The 15,184-nt window shown below is 39.6% G+C and overlaps 1 protein-coding gene across 1 annotated transcript; it reads right to left on the reverse strand.

Moving 5' to 3' along the window:
* Positions 1-11,309: 11,309 nt before the first annotated feature.
* Positions 11,310-12,655, reverse strand: LOC139447279 (uncharacterized). Its single transcript, XM_071228574.1, has 3 exons — positions 12,594-12,655; positions 12,245-12,304; positions 11,310-11,962 (listed from the first exon to the last, which is right to left on the reverse strand). Exons 1-3 carry the CDS (start codon positions 12,637-12,639, stop codon positions 11,319-11,321), a joined length of 750 nt encoding a protein of 249 aa, XP_071084675.1. The 5' UTR covers positions 12,640-12,655; the 3' UTR covers positions 11,310-11,318.
* Between the last annotated feature and the right edge of the window lie 2,529 nt (positions 12,656-15,184).

Consider the following 15,184-nt stretch of genomic DNA (forward strand, 5'->3'; position numbering starts at 1 on the left):
TGAGCATCCCAGGTGAGATGTTCATCGAAAATAAGTCCTAAGAATTTGGTTTGTTTTTGAAATTTGATTGTTTGATTGTTTAGCTGGAGGATTGGGGAGGCGGGTTTCATGTTTTTATGTTTGAATACTATTCCTGTTGTTTTTTCTGAGTTAAGGGAGAAGCCCCATTTGTCAGCCCATTGTTGTATTTTATTAAGAGATTTTCGGAGTAGATTTGTGGCCATTTTCATGCTTTTAGTGCGGATCCAGATGGCTCCATCATCCGCGAATTTTGATGTGTTTACTTTAGGGGATAGACCCTCGAATAGATCGTTTATCATTATATTGAAGAGGGTGGGGCTGAGGATACTGCCCTGTGGAGTGCCATTTTCTAGGGGACATTGGTCCGATAGAGTTTGGTCTATACCCACGGTTATTTTACGATTGTTTAAGAAGTCCTGGATGTAGTTTATTATCTGACCTTTGAGTCCTATTTTTTTAAGTTTTTGTATTAGCCCATCGTGCCATACCATGTCGAAAGCTTTAGAGAAGTCTAAGAAGATGCCTGTGGTATATTGTTTATTTAGTTGTCCTGTCTTAATATCTTGTTCTAGTCGGGCGAGGTTATCTAGGGTTGAGCGGCCAGGAGTGAAACCGCTTTGATCTGGGTTTATGGTGTTATTTTGGGTTAAGTAATGTTGTAATCTATTTTTAGCCATTGATTCCATTACTTTACATAAGTTTGAAGTTAGGGATATTGGTCTATATGAGTTAGCTTGATTAGCTGGTTTATTAGGTTTAGGGATTGGTATGACTAGGGCCTGTTTCCAGGGAGTAGGAACCTGTCCGTTTAGGTAGATGAGATTGTATAGTTTGAGTAGTGCCTGGAGCAGTTTTAGGGGGAGTTTTTTAATTATTTGGTAAGAGGTTAGGTCTAATCCTGGGGCTGTGCCCTTTTTCCTGTTTTGGATTACGTAGAGGAGCTCCTCCATTGTGTAGGGTTGATTTATTTCTAGATTGTTATTGTTTGGTTCTTTTGTGGGTTTGTTTTCTGTTTTAAGTTTATCTTGGAATTTTTGGCTGAAGTTGCTGTTACTGCTAACGGCCGAAAAGTGGTTGGCGAGATTATTTGCTTTTTGGGCGGGGTTGGTTGAGTTGTTAATGTTAGGGTTTTTTTTATGTCGTTTTAAGCCTCTAATGGCGTGGATTTTGCGCCAGACCGTTCTGGCATCTGTACGGTTATTTATACCTTCGCAGAATTTTTTCCAGTCTCTACTTTTGGCTATTTGGACTAGTTTTTGAACCTGGTGGTTTAGTTCGTGGGCTATGTTTAAATATTTGTAGTCGCGTTTTGCTTTATTGAAGGCTGATTTACGTTTTCGTCTAGTCTGTTCTATTTCCTCATTCCACCATGGTACCGTCGGTTTGCCTGTCTTAGATGTTTTGAAGGGGATGGAGGTTTTGGCTGCGTTTATTATATAGTCTGTTAGGTTTTTACAATAGGTTTCTGGATCATTATTTTCTATTTCGTTTAAGTTAGCTTCGTTGCAGATATCTTGGAATTGGTCCCAGTTAGCTTTGTTGTAATGGAATTTTGGTTCTTGGTTTTCTGTTTGGATTGGTACGTTTGTATTTCCTATGGTTATGTTTATGGGGAAGTGGTCGCTGCCTAGCGGGACGTCGTGTACTTCCCATTGAGTGCTTTGGGCTAGATCTGCGGTGCATATGGTTAGGTCAATAGCCGACATTTTTTTGTTTATCTTATCGTACCTCGTGGGTTGGTTGCTATTAAGGAGTACTAGGTCGTTTGTTTCTATCCATTCGGAGATTAATTTGCCATGATTATCTATTTTATCATCTATGCTCCATGTAGGATGGTGAGCGTTAAAGTCTCCTAGGAATATAGTAGATTTATCGCTTATTTTGAGTAGTTTGTTTAGATCCTCAGGTTGGACTTTTTGTTCCGCCCAGTGGTAAATATTTATGATGTTTATGTTTCGGTTATTTAATGTGATTTTAATGCCGTTGGCTTCTAGGTTTGGCGTGTCTATTTTTATTTCTTCGTAATTTATATCTTCCCTGATAAATATGATTAGTCCTCCTGCGGCTCTTCTTGTTTTCGGTTTAGCTCTGTCAGTTCTAACTGAGTTGTAGTTAGGTAGTGTGAATTTCGATTTTTTTGAGAATTTGGTTTCCTGTATACAAGCAATGTGAGGGCCTTTATTTAGTTTAAATTTAGTTTTTAGTTCATGGCCATGGGAGGTGAGTCCGTTGGCGTTCCACTGAAAAATATTTAGTCCTTCCATTATTGGTTTCGGGTGATTGGTGATTTAGTTTTTAGTTTTTATTTTATTCGGTGAGTTCTTTTAGATGGAGGTTAAAGAGGAAGAAGGGAAGATCGGTTAATTTTAGATTGAAAGCTACTTTGTGGAAGGATTCCATACTAGCTTTTGGTGAGTTTTGACTATGCATATATGCTAGGAGTAAGGTGAGGTTATTTAGGTTTGGGGTGTTGGCTGGTTGGGAAGTTTGGTTTGTTTTAGTTGGAGTAGTGTCTATTGTTTCCTCAGTAGTGGAGAAATCTTCGTCATGGGTTTGATTAGGTTTAGCTGGTTGAGTTTCCATGGGGGAGGCATGTGATGTGGAGGGTTGTGAAGGTGTTGGCGGGATGGGTGTAGCTGATGTTTTCTTAGTGTTTGTGTTTTGTTGTTGTGCTTGCTTGTGGGAGAGCGTTGTTGCCATATGGGCTGTAGGGTGCTTGGATGAGGGTCGTGTTGTGGTGGTCATTTTGAGGTTTGTTTTGCATGCGGGGGTTGATGTTTTGGGAGGGTTCGTGGTTGGTTGAGTGGCTGCTTGTGTGTGTGAGGTGGGTGCGGTTTCTCGGTAGGGGTCCCAGACAGAGCTGTCGGTTATGGGTGTGGTGTTTGTTTGTGGGATGGTGTTTGGGTGTGGTGTAGGGAGGAGTGGTTTAGATGCAGGTGTAGCAAATTTTCGTGTTTGGATTTTAGCCGTTTCTATGTTTATGTGTTTGTTGGCCTGCTGGGTGAGTGTGTGTCTGTGTGGGCATTGGTTTGAAAGTGAGGTGTGTTGGGTGGATTTGCAGTGGATGCACCAGGGTGTGCATGTGCCTGTGCAGTCTGTTTGTGCGCATTTTTTACATTTAGTTTTAGGGTAGGTGCATTGGGAAGCAGTGTGGTTGTATTTGAGGCACTTTGAACATTGCTTAACCTGCTTTATATAGGGTTTGACTTCTAAGTTGGTGTGGGCTCCGAAGGATATGTGTTTGGGGGCTTCAGGGAATTTAGCGGTTTTTTTAAAGTTGATTATGACAATGGAGGTTGGGACCGTTTTTCCGTTTCTAGTTGAGGTTATTCTGCGCGTGCTGGTGATTAGGGGTTGAGGGTTTTGGTCTTGGTTTATGTTAGCTTCTAGAGAGTATAATTGTAAGTCCTCAGTTGTTTCCCTTGGGTTAACCCTAATTACGCCTCGTGTATATTGTTGCCAATTAGGTGTTTGTTTGATTACCGTGACGTGGAATATTTGAGTTATTTTATTTGCTGCGTTGTAAGATTCTCGGTTAGGAAAGATTATCTGGTATCCTTTGTTGGCTTTTTTAATATTGTTGTAATTTATTTTTTGTCTTTTGAACCAAAGTCCTATTTTGTCTGCCGAAAGTTCTAGTGAGAGAGTGGTGCCTGAGCCTGCTGAGAAGAAGTAGAGGGCGAAGGTGGTGAGGAAGGCGGCCGGGGAGGGTGTTGGCGATGGAGGTGGAGTGGATGTGTCGAGTTTGCGTTTTTTGGTGTTTTGTGGTGGCGAGTTAGCTGGTTTGGTTGGGGTGGTGTATGTCGTGTTTTCGCCATACTCGGTCGGGACGATGTTTTCGAGTGACCTCCCAGAAGTGTTGTGCGCTTCCGCAGGCGTGGGTGAGTAAGGAATTTCCTTGGTCCCAAGAAGCATGTTACATAGTAAACCGACTCGATAAGTTGAATAGCAGTCAGCGTGGTTGTAAAGGCACAACTGACTAAGCCGTCACTACTCAATTAAGTAATTAACAGACAATTGCAAGTACTAATACCCACCCGACACTAATTGCCCTGTTAATCCCTAGTCCACAATGAGTTGACATTTTGCTAATTAGCTGTTTTTAGAGTAGCAAGGTAATAAACGTCAAAGGTGGGGCAGGCTTTGATCATGTGTTCTGTAGAAGAGATGATGTCACTTGTTTTATGTTTATTTAGGATTAGCTACATCCCTTGATGCTACCAAGGCAGCCCTTGAGATTATCAGACAGTTTGGCTAGACACAAACTGATGTCTCCCTTGTAGCACACTATGTGTGAGACACAGACTTTGACCACTCTGTGCAGATGCATATCAATGCATAAAGAACATTGGGTAGATGATTCAACAATGCCACACAAGTCAAAGTTGGGTTTCACTGTATTTAGAAACAGACGATGGATCCAAAACTTTTTAACAGTAATTATGATTAATTTAAACTTTGCCAGGCCAATATTTTGGCAGATTTGCATGCTATAGTTTATCTTCATTTAGTTAATTTTCAAAAAAGATAGGATAAATGATAAAATATGATAATTAGTCATGAATATTTGAATTCAGATCAGAACAAACAGGGAGGGTCACCCCAAAATGTGAGAGTCTCTAGGGGAGGCTTTTGACAAAATGGACAATAAAATATAAAGTGCTTTGCATTTTCTTTCAGGGAGGGTTGTGTCAAAAATGAATGAGAACATACCGGTAATACATGACCGGCCCCTTTAATGTAAGATACATGAACATAGTTTTTAGTTGATGGTTCAGGTTGTACTTTTCAGTTGAATTTCTTATCACTGTCTATGGTGGACTACCAATTAACGGTAGATATTTAATATCCATAATAACTTAGATAAATGCTTTTACAGTCTCATCCTAATTTGTCAAAATTTCAATATAGCTTCCATTAATGAATTAATGAATTTGGTGAGAATATCTATTGTCTGAATTCCTAATATACTTTCTTTTGTATTTGGTGTGCAAGGGTAGCCTAGTGGGTGAAACAGTCTCTGAAACCCGGGTTCAATTCACCACATGGGTACAATGTGTGAAGCCCATAGCTGGAATATTGCTAACAAGCTGCATGAAACTATACCAACTCACTCGCTCATTATGTTGTATTTTGAGATCACTTACATGACATGTGTTTTGATAATTATGAATAGTTGCATTTATGTATTTATGTATAAGAACCTATGTAACTTAGTTTTGCATAGTCTTGTTTACCCTTCCTTACATTTTGATGTAATGCAAACATTCAAGCAAAATTCAGGTGAACCTTGTGGTATTGTTTTAGAAGACCGGATACATTTTTTGTATTTTCTGAACACTTTTCTGTTCGCGATGGCTTATTTACATGTTCAAAGATTGGTTAAATATCAGTTGCAAGATAAATTGTCAATACCTCACTGTTCGAGAAAACAACTTTAAACATTTGTAAATATGTGTGTGTTTCATAACTTTTGACTAACAAGTTTCTAAAGATGTTATGAAATGTTTCAGGTACCTGGATTTCACAATCTGACACCAGCTACATTTAAGAAGATCTTGCTCACACAATTCAGACAAGTGACTCCCCGGAAGATGAACAGTACTCCTGATAACAACCAACAGTTTCACCTCAGAAAGTGATGATTCTGAATGAATAATGCCACATCAGTGTGACTGTAGGTGGTTTTATTATGACACCAATGAAGTCTGAATGAATTTATGCCAAAGCACTGTGACTATGTCCAGGTTGTGTACACCGATGCTGACTATACAAATCTGAATGACTTTTGTGGTTTACTGCAGGAACATAATTGACTTTAGATATTCTTCTTCAATAAAATTCTTCTGAGATTTGACTAATTTGTTTATTTAGAAAATGGCATTGAAGCGTCTGTTCTGTAAGGCCTTGCAAACACCACTGGTTACTGTATGCTAGTTCCTCTTCTTGCTTGATCAAATTTCAATTTGTGATATGTACCAATGAAATGCCATATAATCAATAAAAAAGATTTTTTTCCAAAAACATGATTTGTTTTTCTTCATTAGCATAAAGATATATAATACTGATCAGCCATAACATAGGTGCTGAACAAATATAAAATGTACTAATGCCCTGAATGTTTTCCTACTATAAATACAACTCACTTAACAAAAGTTGTAGTTCCACCTTAGTAGACAAATGACATTGATATTTTTTCTGTACTTTATTTAGGTGTTTTCTATGGATGCCATTAGTCTTATGCACCAATTTGGGACAATTGTATTCTGTTTTATATTCCAATGAAACTACACTGTCCCGATATAACAAGTACTGATACCGTTTCAAACTTATCTGTTAATCTCAACAGGGCCAAATGCCAAAGCACATAGCCAATGACTTTCCATTTTTTTTCTGAGTGAGAATGCTGTTTTTCCACTTTTAGCAATATTGCAACAATATCATGGTGGGGGACACCAGCAATAAGCTTCACACATTGGACCCATGTCGCGAAACAACTTGTGAACAACATATCTCAGTTTGAGGAGGATATTTACAACTAAAATAACACAGAATATTACAACAGGTACCTGTAATGCACAGGCTAACATTATTTACCAGAAGCAAGTCATGAAGAAAATTCAATGAAGTTAGTATTTTGGATATAACAAGTACATGTACCGTTACAAATAGTCTTATTATCATCTCACTAGGACCAAAGGCCCAAGTGAGCACATTGTCAATGACTTTTTCTTTTTCTCAGTGCAAACTGGAAGTCTGGACATGAAATTTAAGGATATCATTATACGAGAACTGATGTTTGTTCATTAAATACCATTAACATCTGAAAAGGACAATATATGAAATTGAACAATTTTCTTCTCCAAAAATGTTTTAGGAGGATATTTACCATTAAAATAACACAGAATATTACAACAGGTACCTGTAATGCACAGGCTAACATTATTTACCAGAACCAAGTCATGAAGAAAATTTGCATCTGGATACCTTCCGGAAACCTTCCGGAAACCTTCCAGATGCCTTCAACAACCTTCAAATTGCTTGGTATTTTCAAGTTAATTTTTTTATGTGTTTCACACTTAAGTGAACAAAATGCACCCCCCAAATTTTGACATTTTTTTTGGAAGGTTTCCGGAAGGTATCCGGGCCGGATCCAAAATGGGAAGGTATCCGGAAGGTTTTTTTGCTGTGTGGGCCTACAGGTGTTTCACTGGGCCTACAGGTCTTCCACTGGGCCTACAGGTATTCCACTGGGCCTACAGTTTTTTTCCACTGGGCCTACAGGTGTTCCACTGGGCCTACAGGTGTTCCACTGGGCCTACAGGTGTTTACGGGGCCTACAGTTTTCCACTGGGCCTACAGTTTTCCCACTTGGCCTACAGTTTTCCCACTGGGCCTTCAGTTGTTCCTCTGGGCCTACAGGTGTTCCACTGGGCCTACAGTTTTCCACTGGGCCTACAGTTTTCCAACTGGGCCTACAGTTTTCCCACTGGACCTTCAGTTTTTTCACTGGGCCTACAGTTTTTTCACTGGGCCTACAGTTTTTCCACTGGGCCTACAGGTTTTTTAAATGTGCTGGCCCTTAAGGCTGTCAGTTTACTCACAGTTTACCTACAGACACTGGTCAGGTGACTATATATAGGATATAGTTAGCAGCGTATGAAGCGCACGTACATTACCAGTACAAGCTGAAGACAATAAAACTTGCAGATGTGGTATTTCATGCGCTAGTGACCACTGCCAAATATAACCGTTCTGGCGATTCTTACCCGGATTGTAACCACGTGATCAAAACTCAATCCGGCTAGGATACCATTGTTCTACTCAACCATTAACATAAGAACGTTGTTGTGCCATATTTCACAGGAATCTCCGAATTTGCCACGCAATATGTCACATGATCCTGATACTAATCGCAAGTTCTTAACTTCGATCAGAGGAAAGAACTAGAAACATAATGATTACCCCTGTAAGGCAGTGTTTTAATACACAAGTTATCTGTGCGACTTTCTGCAAATGACACAATCGCAAAACATCCAAATCGGTCTGAAGAAATGAGACAATTTATGTTTGGCCGACCATCGATTTTCTTTCTGTCATTTAGCTAGGTAATAATGGGTGATCTTTTTCTATCTATCTTCCCTTCACTAACCAGCTAGTGGCGCTGACCCGGACGGTCCTACCTTAAACTAACGGCGCATGTGGTATGCGCGATACGAGCAGTGAATGTTACTATGACGCCTATGGACAGTTAACCAGTAGAGCCTTCACCTCTATTGGCAACGGTCACGCTGGTGTTTAGACAGTTTATCTTTTCGCCTAAAGAATGATCTATCCATTGTCAGTCGTGTCCGGAAATAGATGTTCCGTGATTCAATGATACATCAGGGATGACAACGACTGGTTTCATTGTATAGTTAACCGCTAGATAGCCGGTCGAAGCGAGGCGGTAAGATGAGCTGATCGTTCATTCCATGTCGCTTTGTTGACGTTTTGCAAACGGTACTGAAAAAGTTGCCCTTGGTGTTTGAATATCACACTTTTAAAAATGAAGTAGATTTTGTATACGTTCCTATATCTATGTTGTTGTATCGCCGAGCAGGCTACATCATATGCATACATTTCAGCATGTACAGCCTTAAGGCGATGCGGTATGCAAAATGTGAAGGTCTTTTGCAACGTAAGGCTGCTAGTAGCCACATGTTTTGAATGTTGACAGCAACACATGTAAGTATTTGTCAGATATATAACTGAGAGCTGTGAGAAATGTTTTCAAGAAATTGTAAGAGAAACAGGCACTGTAAAACTATGTCATCAACTAGATATCATAATACAATGTTCAAAATGAAAGAAATGGAAATCACTGAAATCTGTTTTGATATTTAAGGGTTAATTGTTGCCAAATACTACCATGATTATATTTCAATATGATAAATGAAAGACATATATCATTTTGGCATTTTTAAAATTTTACAAAGTTGAAAAAAATATTTTTTTCAGACACAGAGGACCCTATCGGTTTAAATTGGTTAAAATACATAATCAAGTGTACTTATACCAACTACAATTTTGATAAATTAAAACAATATATTCATACTACTTTTCATTCTCTAGAATGTTGATTGTATTAACATTGCAGTGTCTACATCCAGTTTGCAATGACAATAATCAGATGATTGTCAGATAAAGCTCATTCTTAATTTCAATAGGGCCTACTTTTAATGTTTCCTTATTCTAATCTGATGTATCACATTCCCACAAAAATAATTATTAATGTTAGTCTTTTTTCTCTTCACACCAACAGATATCTGTTATCATTTTATTTGATATCTTGGCATACCTGTGCATAAGTACTAGTATTAGATTACACATTACTAATTAATTTCAGTCAGTCCGTCTAAAATCCATTCCTATTTTTCAGGCAATATGTATAATGAATGAAAGCATAAGAAAAAATATACCTTGCCTGAGTGAATCAGTCAATATATATATTGCCTCATAATATGCACTGACTGTAACATATGCAAGTATAATCTGTTATATGCAAAAACAAATAATATTAATAAATCCATTCATCTATATGGGGTGATTGTGGGGTTCAATTTGCATTTATGTCACCATCAGAAGATTTTATGATAAACTTTCTAAATTCATATTTGCTATATGATAATAATATCTAATATATGGACTTTATACTACAAGTGTCTTGAAGTACTGTTGAATGAAAATCAGGACACATAGCTACAGCAGGTTAGTGTGTGGGTTTGTATGGGAAATAGTTTGTCAACATATAAATAGATATAATGTTACTAAAATAAAGCTATGATTCCGAAATAAGATAAAACTATGATTTCCATCAATTTATGTATCATACACCTTTTGTGGGGTAGTCAGTATGATTGGATGTTTTTGGGGACAAATCTCTGTAATTTACTACTATTTGTAGAGCACGAGGATCAGAATTCTGTAAGAGATAATGGATAAATGAATTAACCCCTGTAATGACTCAAATCACTTAATGGTGGGACAAATGTTACAAGGGGCAGAGTAACCTGGGTAAATCTCTTATTTCAAAGTATGACGACTACTAATTGCCACTGAGTAACTGATTGCTTGATAGATGCTTGGTAGATTTCCAATTGGCATATTTCTAAAAAGTAATGTCAGAATATAAATTTAGATATTCAGATTAATTTTCATATAAAAAGTAACATGATTTAAAATCAGTTGTTTTATTATTTTGAACGTTATTTTTTCTTAAACTATTTGTAAAGGCACGGATGTATACTAACTGTATAGATCAGTGGTAAAAGCCTGTCAAAGATGTCTGAGTGCTGCACATTCAGGCGTATCTCCAATTATATTACATTGAAGTCCATGGTAGTATTTGTTGAGATTTGAATTGGAATTGTAGTGGGAAATAACACAAAGCCTGATAAATAAAATGAGTCTGCATTATTTCATCGATGCAATATGTTAGCCCAGACTGACAGAATGCCTCGCTGTTTTCTGACGTAGAAAATACCATGGCAATATACTGTTTTTCATGACGTTTTTCCCGCTATCTTCCATCGTGACAATTCGTCTTTTAGTAGAAGACTCAACAAATGTTGATATTATAAAATAATAATCACTACAAAAAATGTGCTAGTTAAACATCTTCAGTTCATATTCGCCCATTCTAACACATATTAGAACATTCTCCTATCCATAGTTCCACGCGACCAGCATAGTGTTATGCTGAGTCACCACTGCGCCGGAGTGAGATATTAGAGATGCGAGGTGAGGCGAAAGCAGTGACGTCATCATCAGTGTGTCGTCACTGTCATTGTACATTTGGCGCCACGTCAGCTGGGCGAACCTCGGCTCAGTCTGAGGTCACAGAGTGCAGCGAGATGTAAACAAACAGTTTGTGGTGTTTGTTTCATGATTAATTATAAACTAATTACTCACAATTAACACAGATTAATATCACGAGATGAGGAGTTTACATACTAATCACACAGCATCTATATTTAAACTCAGTTAACAGTTTTCTTACCTGATCATGCGAAGTTCCAAACACAACAAATGACAAAATGTCTGAAAATGTTTTCAGCAAGTTTTATTTATCATCAAACACTACAAACATTCTCACTTAATCCTGAAATATAAAGCACGACGACGTGAACGGCACACCACGTCACTGTGGGTAACAACATGTCGTCCTTCACCGTCCACACAAACACGACACTCACTTCAGGCGACCGCCACGATACAACATTTTCTACTATTTACATCACGTGATAGCATGGCGGCTACAAAAGTTTCACAACTTCCTGATGTCCCAAGAGTCTCGCCATGTCGGCCGCTGTCCGACCGGCGTTGTTCCTGGCGTCGATGTCCACCACGTTCAGAGACAGCACACACTTTACCGTCTCCACATCTGCCGCCGCACAGGCGCAGTGAAGGATGCTGTAACCGACCTCGTCCACCAGTGACACATCAGCCCCTTCACTCACCAGGAGCTCCACTACGTCTCTGTGTCCCCTCACTACTGCCCACATCACCGGTGTCCAGCTCCCCGCTCCTCTACTGTTGATGTCCACCACGTGCAGAGACAGCACATACTTCACCGTCTCCACATCTCCTCTCATACAGGCGAAGTGAAGGATTATGTCACCGCCCTTGTCCACCAGTGACACATCAGCCCCTTCACTCACCAGGAGCTCCACCACGTCTCTGTGTCCCCGCCTTGCTGCCTCCATCACCGGTGTCCTGCTCCTCCTTCCTCTACTGTTGATGTCCATCACGTGCAGAGACAGCCCGACCACGTCTCTACAGTTGATGTCAGCCCGACCTGCTTCCAGGATCCGCTTCACGGCCGCCATGTTCCCTTCACTGCTGGCATCAAGGAGGTCGCGGTCTGCCTCGGGGTCTCTACGTGCGGGAGTCGGTCTCGCTGTAACACAAAGTAAACTCTGAACACATGTCCGACATCTATATCTCACAGCTACAGTGTTCCTATCTTACAGTGAGGGTATAAAACACTTGATGTATCATCTAGACATGCAACATGGCTGACAACAACATGGCGACTGTAGAGGGAGTGGCAACAGCTGGTTTGTGTTTATACGCTTTAGATATTTACATGGTTAGAATGTTTCTGTAACATCTCACAGTTCTGACACAGTTGTGTGTATGTCTGGAGGGTGGTTTGTCCACTACAATGTGTCAGACCCACCTCGTGTATCAGGTCCCAGGGGGGTCCCAGACTTCCGTGTTTCCTCCTCCCTGCTGTAGACTGTGGAGACAAACAGGGTGGTTAGAATAGACTGAAACAGGGCACATTCCTGTATACAAAAATACATACAACTAGTCAGTGGTGTTGTAATGAAATGAAGCAGTATTGTATTTTTAAGATGTATTTACAGAAAGATGTATATCAACTTGCTCATTGAAAAGAATATGTTTTACAAGAAGGGATATTTCCATATAAGGACAGAGCTCTCCGACACATCTAATGACTTGGCACAATATCCTAGGTACACACTGACACTATCACCACTGGTCCACAGTATTCTCCCACCTACCGGGTAGCTCAGACTCCTGTGTCGCCCCAGGTCTCAGTGCTTCCATCTCGCTCGGGTGACTTGAGGCTGGAACACAGAATATGTAATGTAGACACTACAGCACTGTGTGGTCATCGGTAGAGACGTACATGACTTGACATGGAAACAAAAACAAGTACATGTAGTGATGAAAGCATCACCTCTGTTACTAGAAGCATAAACATATGTTGGAGTAATGAGTATTATTATTGTCTGTGATGTTATTCGGTGGTCAAGAGAATCAGTGACACTCATGTATTCAGAAAGAAATCCTATCAAAAGTGGGTAATATCAGGAAAATGTCCCCATGCCATTTGTATCAAACAAATTCACCCACTATTACATCATATGTTTTGTTACAAGACACATTCATGTTGTACGGTACCTCCTTTGGGCTGGTCTGATCCCTGTGGTCTAACATTCCACCATATAAATAAGTATATATATGTTCTGTAACAAGACACATGCATGTTGTAGCTACCTCCGCCGGGCTGGTCTGATCCCTGGGGGGTGTCTCGGCTCTCTGGCTCCCTCCCTGTATCTGTGTCAGGGGCTGAAAAACCCAAACAAACATCCACTTCAACATGTTAACTGTAATGTGTTGATTAATTTACCTGGCGTTTCCTTGCACCCATAGATCTGGGAGTGATGTTTACAATAGCCTTTCAAGTAACCTATATCCCACTGCAGCAATCTTATAATTATATCTGCTGACAACCGAAGGTTATAATAATCAGTTAGGGTAAGTTTAATCGTTGTTTTTCAATATAAAGTTCAGCCAAACTAGATCACACCTTTCCCCAAGTACGAATAATTAAGTGGAGATAAAAACCATTTTAGGATTTTTATTGGAAATTAATACTAACTGAAACTGCAATATCCTTGTATAATATATTACTGCTCGGTCGTCTGGCGTTAACGCCCTTGTCACATTAATGTTGTATTAATAAATGCGAGAATGGCACACACGCATGTTACCGGACAACTCTCGGCTTGTGTGATTGGCTTCTAGGCACTGGACCTAGTTGGCGACAGCTTGACTATTTGCAAAATAGGTGGATGAAGCTCAACGTGACTTGAGCCAAAGTGAATAATAAAGCAATTTTTGTACAATGAAATGTGGCCATCAACATGGAAGCATTCGATTCTGTAATAACATGCCGTGACATTGTTCGGGGCCACATCTAGAATGTTTTATTTCCCCGTGAGTGAGTGAGTGAGTTGGGTTTAACGCCGCTTTTAACAGTATTCCAGTTATATCACGGCGTGTCAGCTTAATGTGGGAGGAAAGCCCCAAGTGATGCAGGTCTCAGACGTTAACCACTTTGGTGAAACCCACGAGCACGGGTATGGTGCTGACAAACCTAGAAACATAATCGGGGTGAACCGTGATTCGAACCCACAATCAAAGGTTTCTGGCGTGCCCAAGGGACGCAACTCTGCACGGCGAATCGCGGCGCCTTAGACGACTGGGCCACCCGTGCCCCCGATTTCCCCGTGAAGTGTCACTATAATACCATTTACTTCAATATCAATCACAATAGTTTATATAGAATTGTCATGATTTATTGCCATGTTAGTTGATATTCAGACCTGGTCGACTATTTTCTTTCATCATATATGGGTCATTGGTTTCTTCATTGAGTTGTTAAAGTGTAAACCTCGACAGGGGCATTCAAGAATTCAAGTTTGGAAAATGAAAATCTCAAAACATCACTGGATGTAATATCTAGACAAGATATACTATACATTTAGGCCTACAAGCTGTTATTTCCTCGTCAGTCAAATATCGTTACTTTTACTATTACTAGGCTACAAGGCCTACCATAGTGGCCGTGCGTCATGTTTGTTGTAAAACATGCATATACAAATAATCTAAGCCTTACATCAAAGCTTCTAAATGTCGCCTACTATACATGACTGAATGTATGGGGAAAGTTTGATGAAGTGAGCGATGGGAAATCCCAAATAAAAGGAAATGGCCACGGCTGGCCTGGTTTAGTGTCAACAGTTTCTTAAACCATGAATTCCATTGATTACTGTCTTGTCTTGTGCGAGGAATCATACATCTAGGTAGATAACAATGTCAACACTTGGACATAATCTTGATAGACAGGCTAACATGACCAGCAGTGCCGGTTCTCCTTGCCAAACCTGTCTACTTCTGGTACAATAATACAGTAACTGTTATATTTCCTATACGAAGATAAAAAAGAACGTTAGGCCCTACTATGTGGGCTTTCATGATTAAATGACATTGGCCGATTGACTGGTGAATCTAGTAAACACGGAGCGCCCTAGGCCTACTTACAACTGAATTTAATATTACACGTGTCGGGACAGATTATCCATAAACGTTTGTGCAGACATAAACTTGTGAATGTATTTTCTACCCTGAATAACACAAAGAAACTGCAGTGTGTAGCGACATGTACAAATACATCTGTGTACAGTATCTATATAACGACATGTACATATACATCTGTGTACAGTATCTCTATAGTGACATGTACAAATACATCTGTGTACAGTATCTATATAGCGACATGTACAAATACATCTGTGTACAGTAT

Source organism: Haliotis cracherodii, unplaced genomic scaffold (assembly GCF_022045235.1).
Source record: "Haliotis cracherodii isolate W230 unplaced genomic scaffold, xgHalCrac1.p SCAF_7, whole genome shotgun sequence".
NCBI lineage: Eukaryota > Metazoa > Mollusca > Gastropoda > Lepetellida > Haliotidae > Haliotis > Haliotis cracherodii.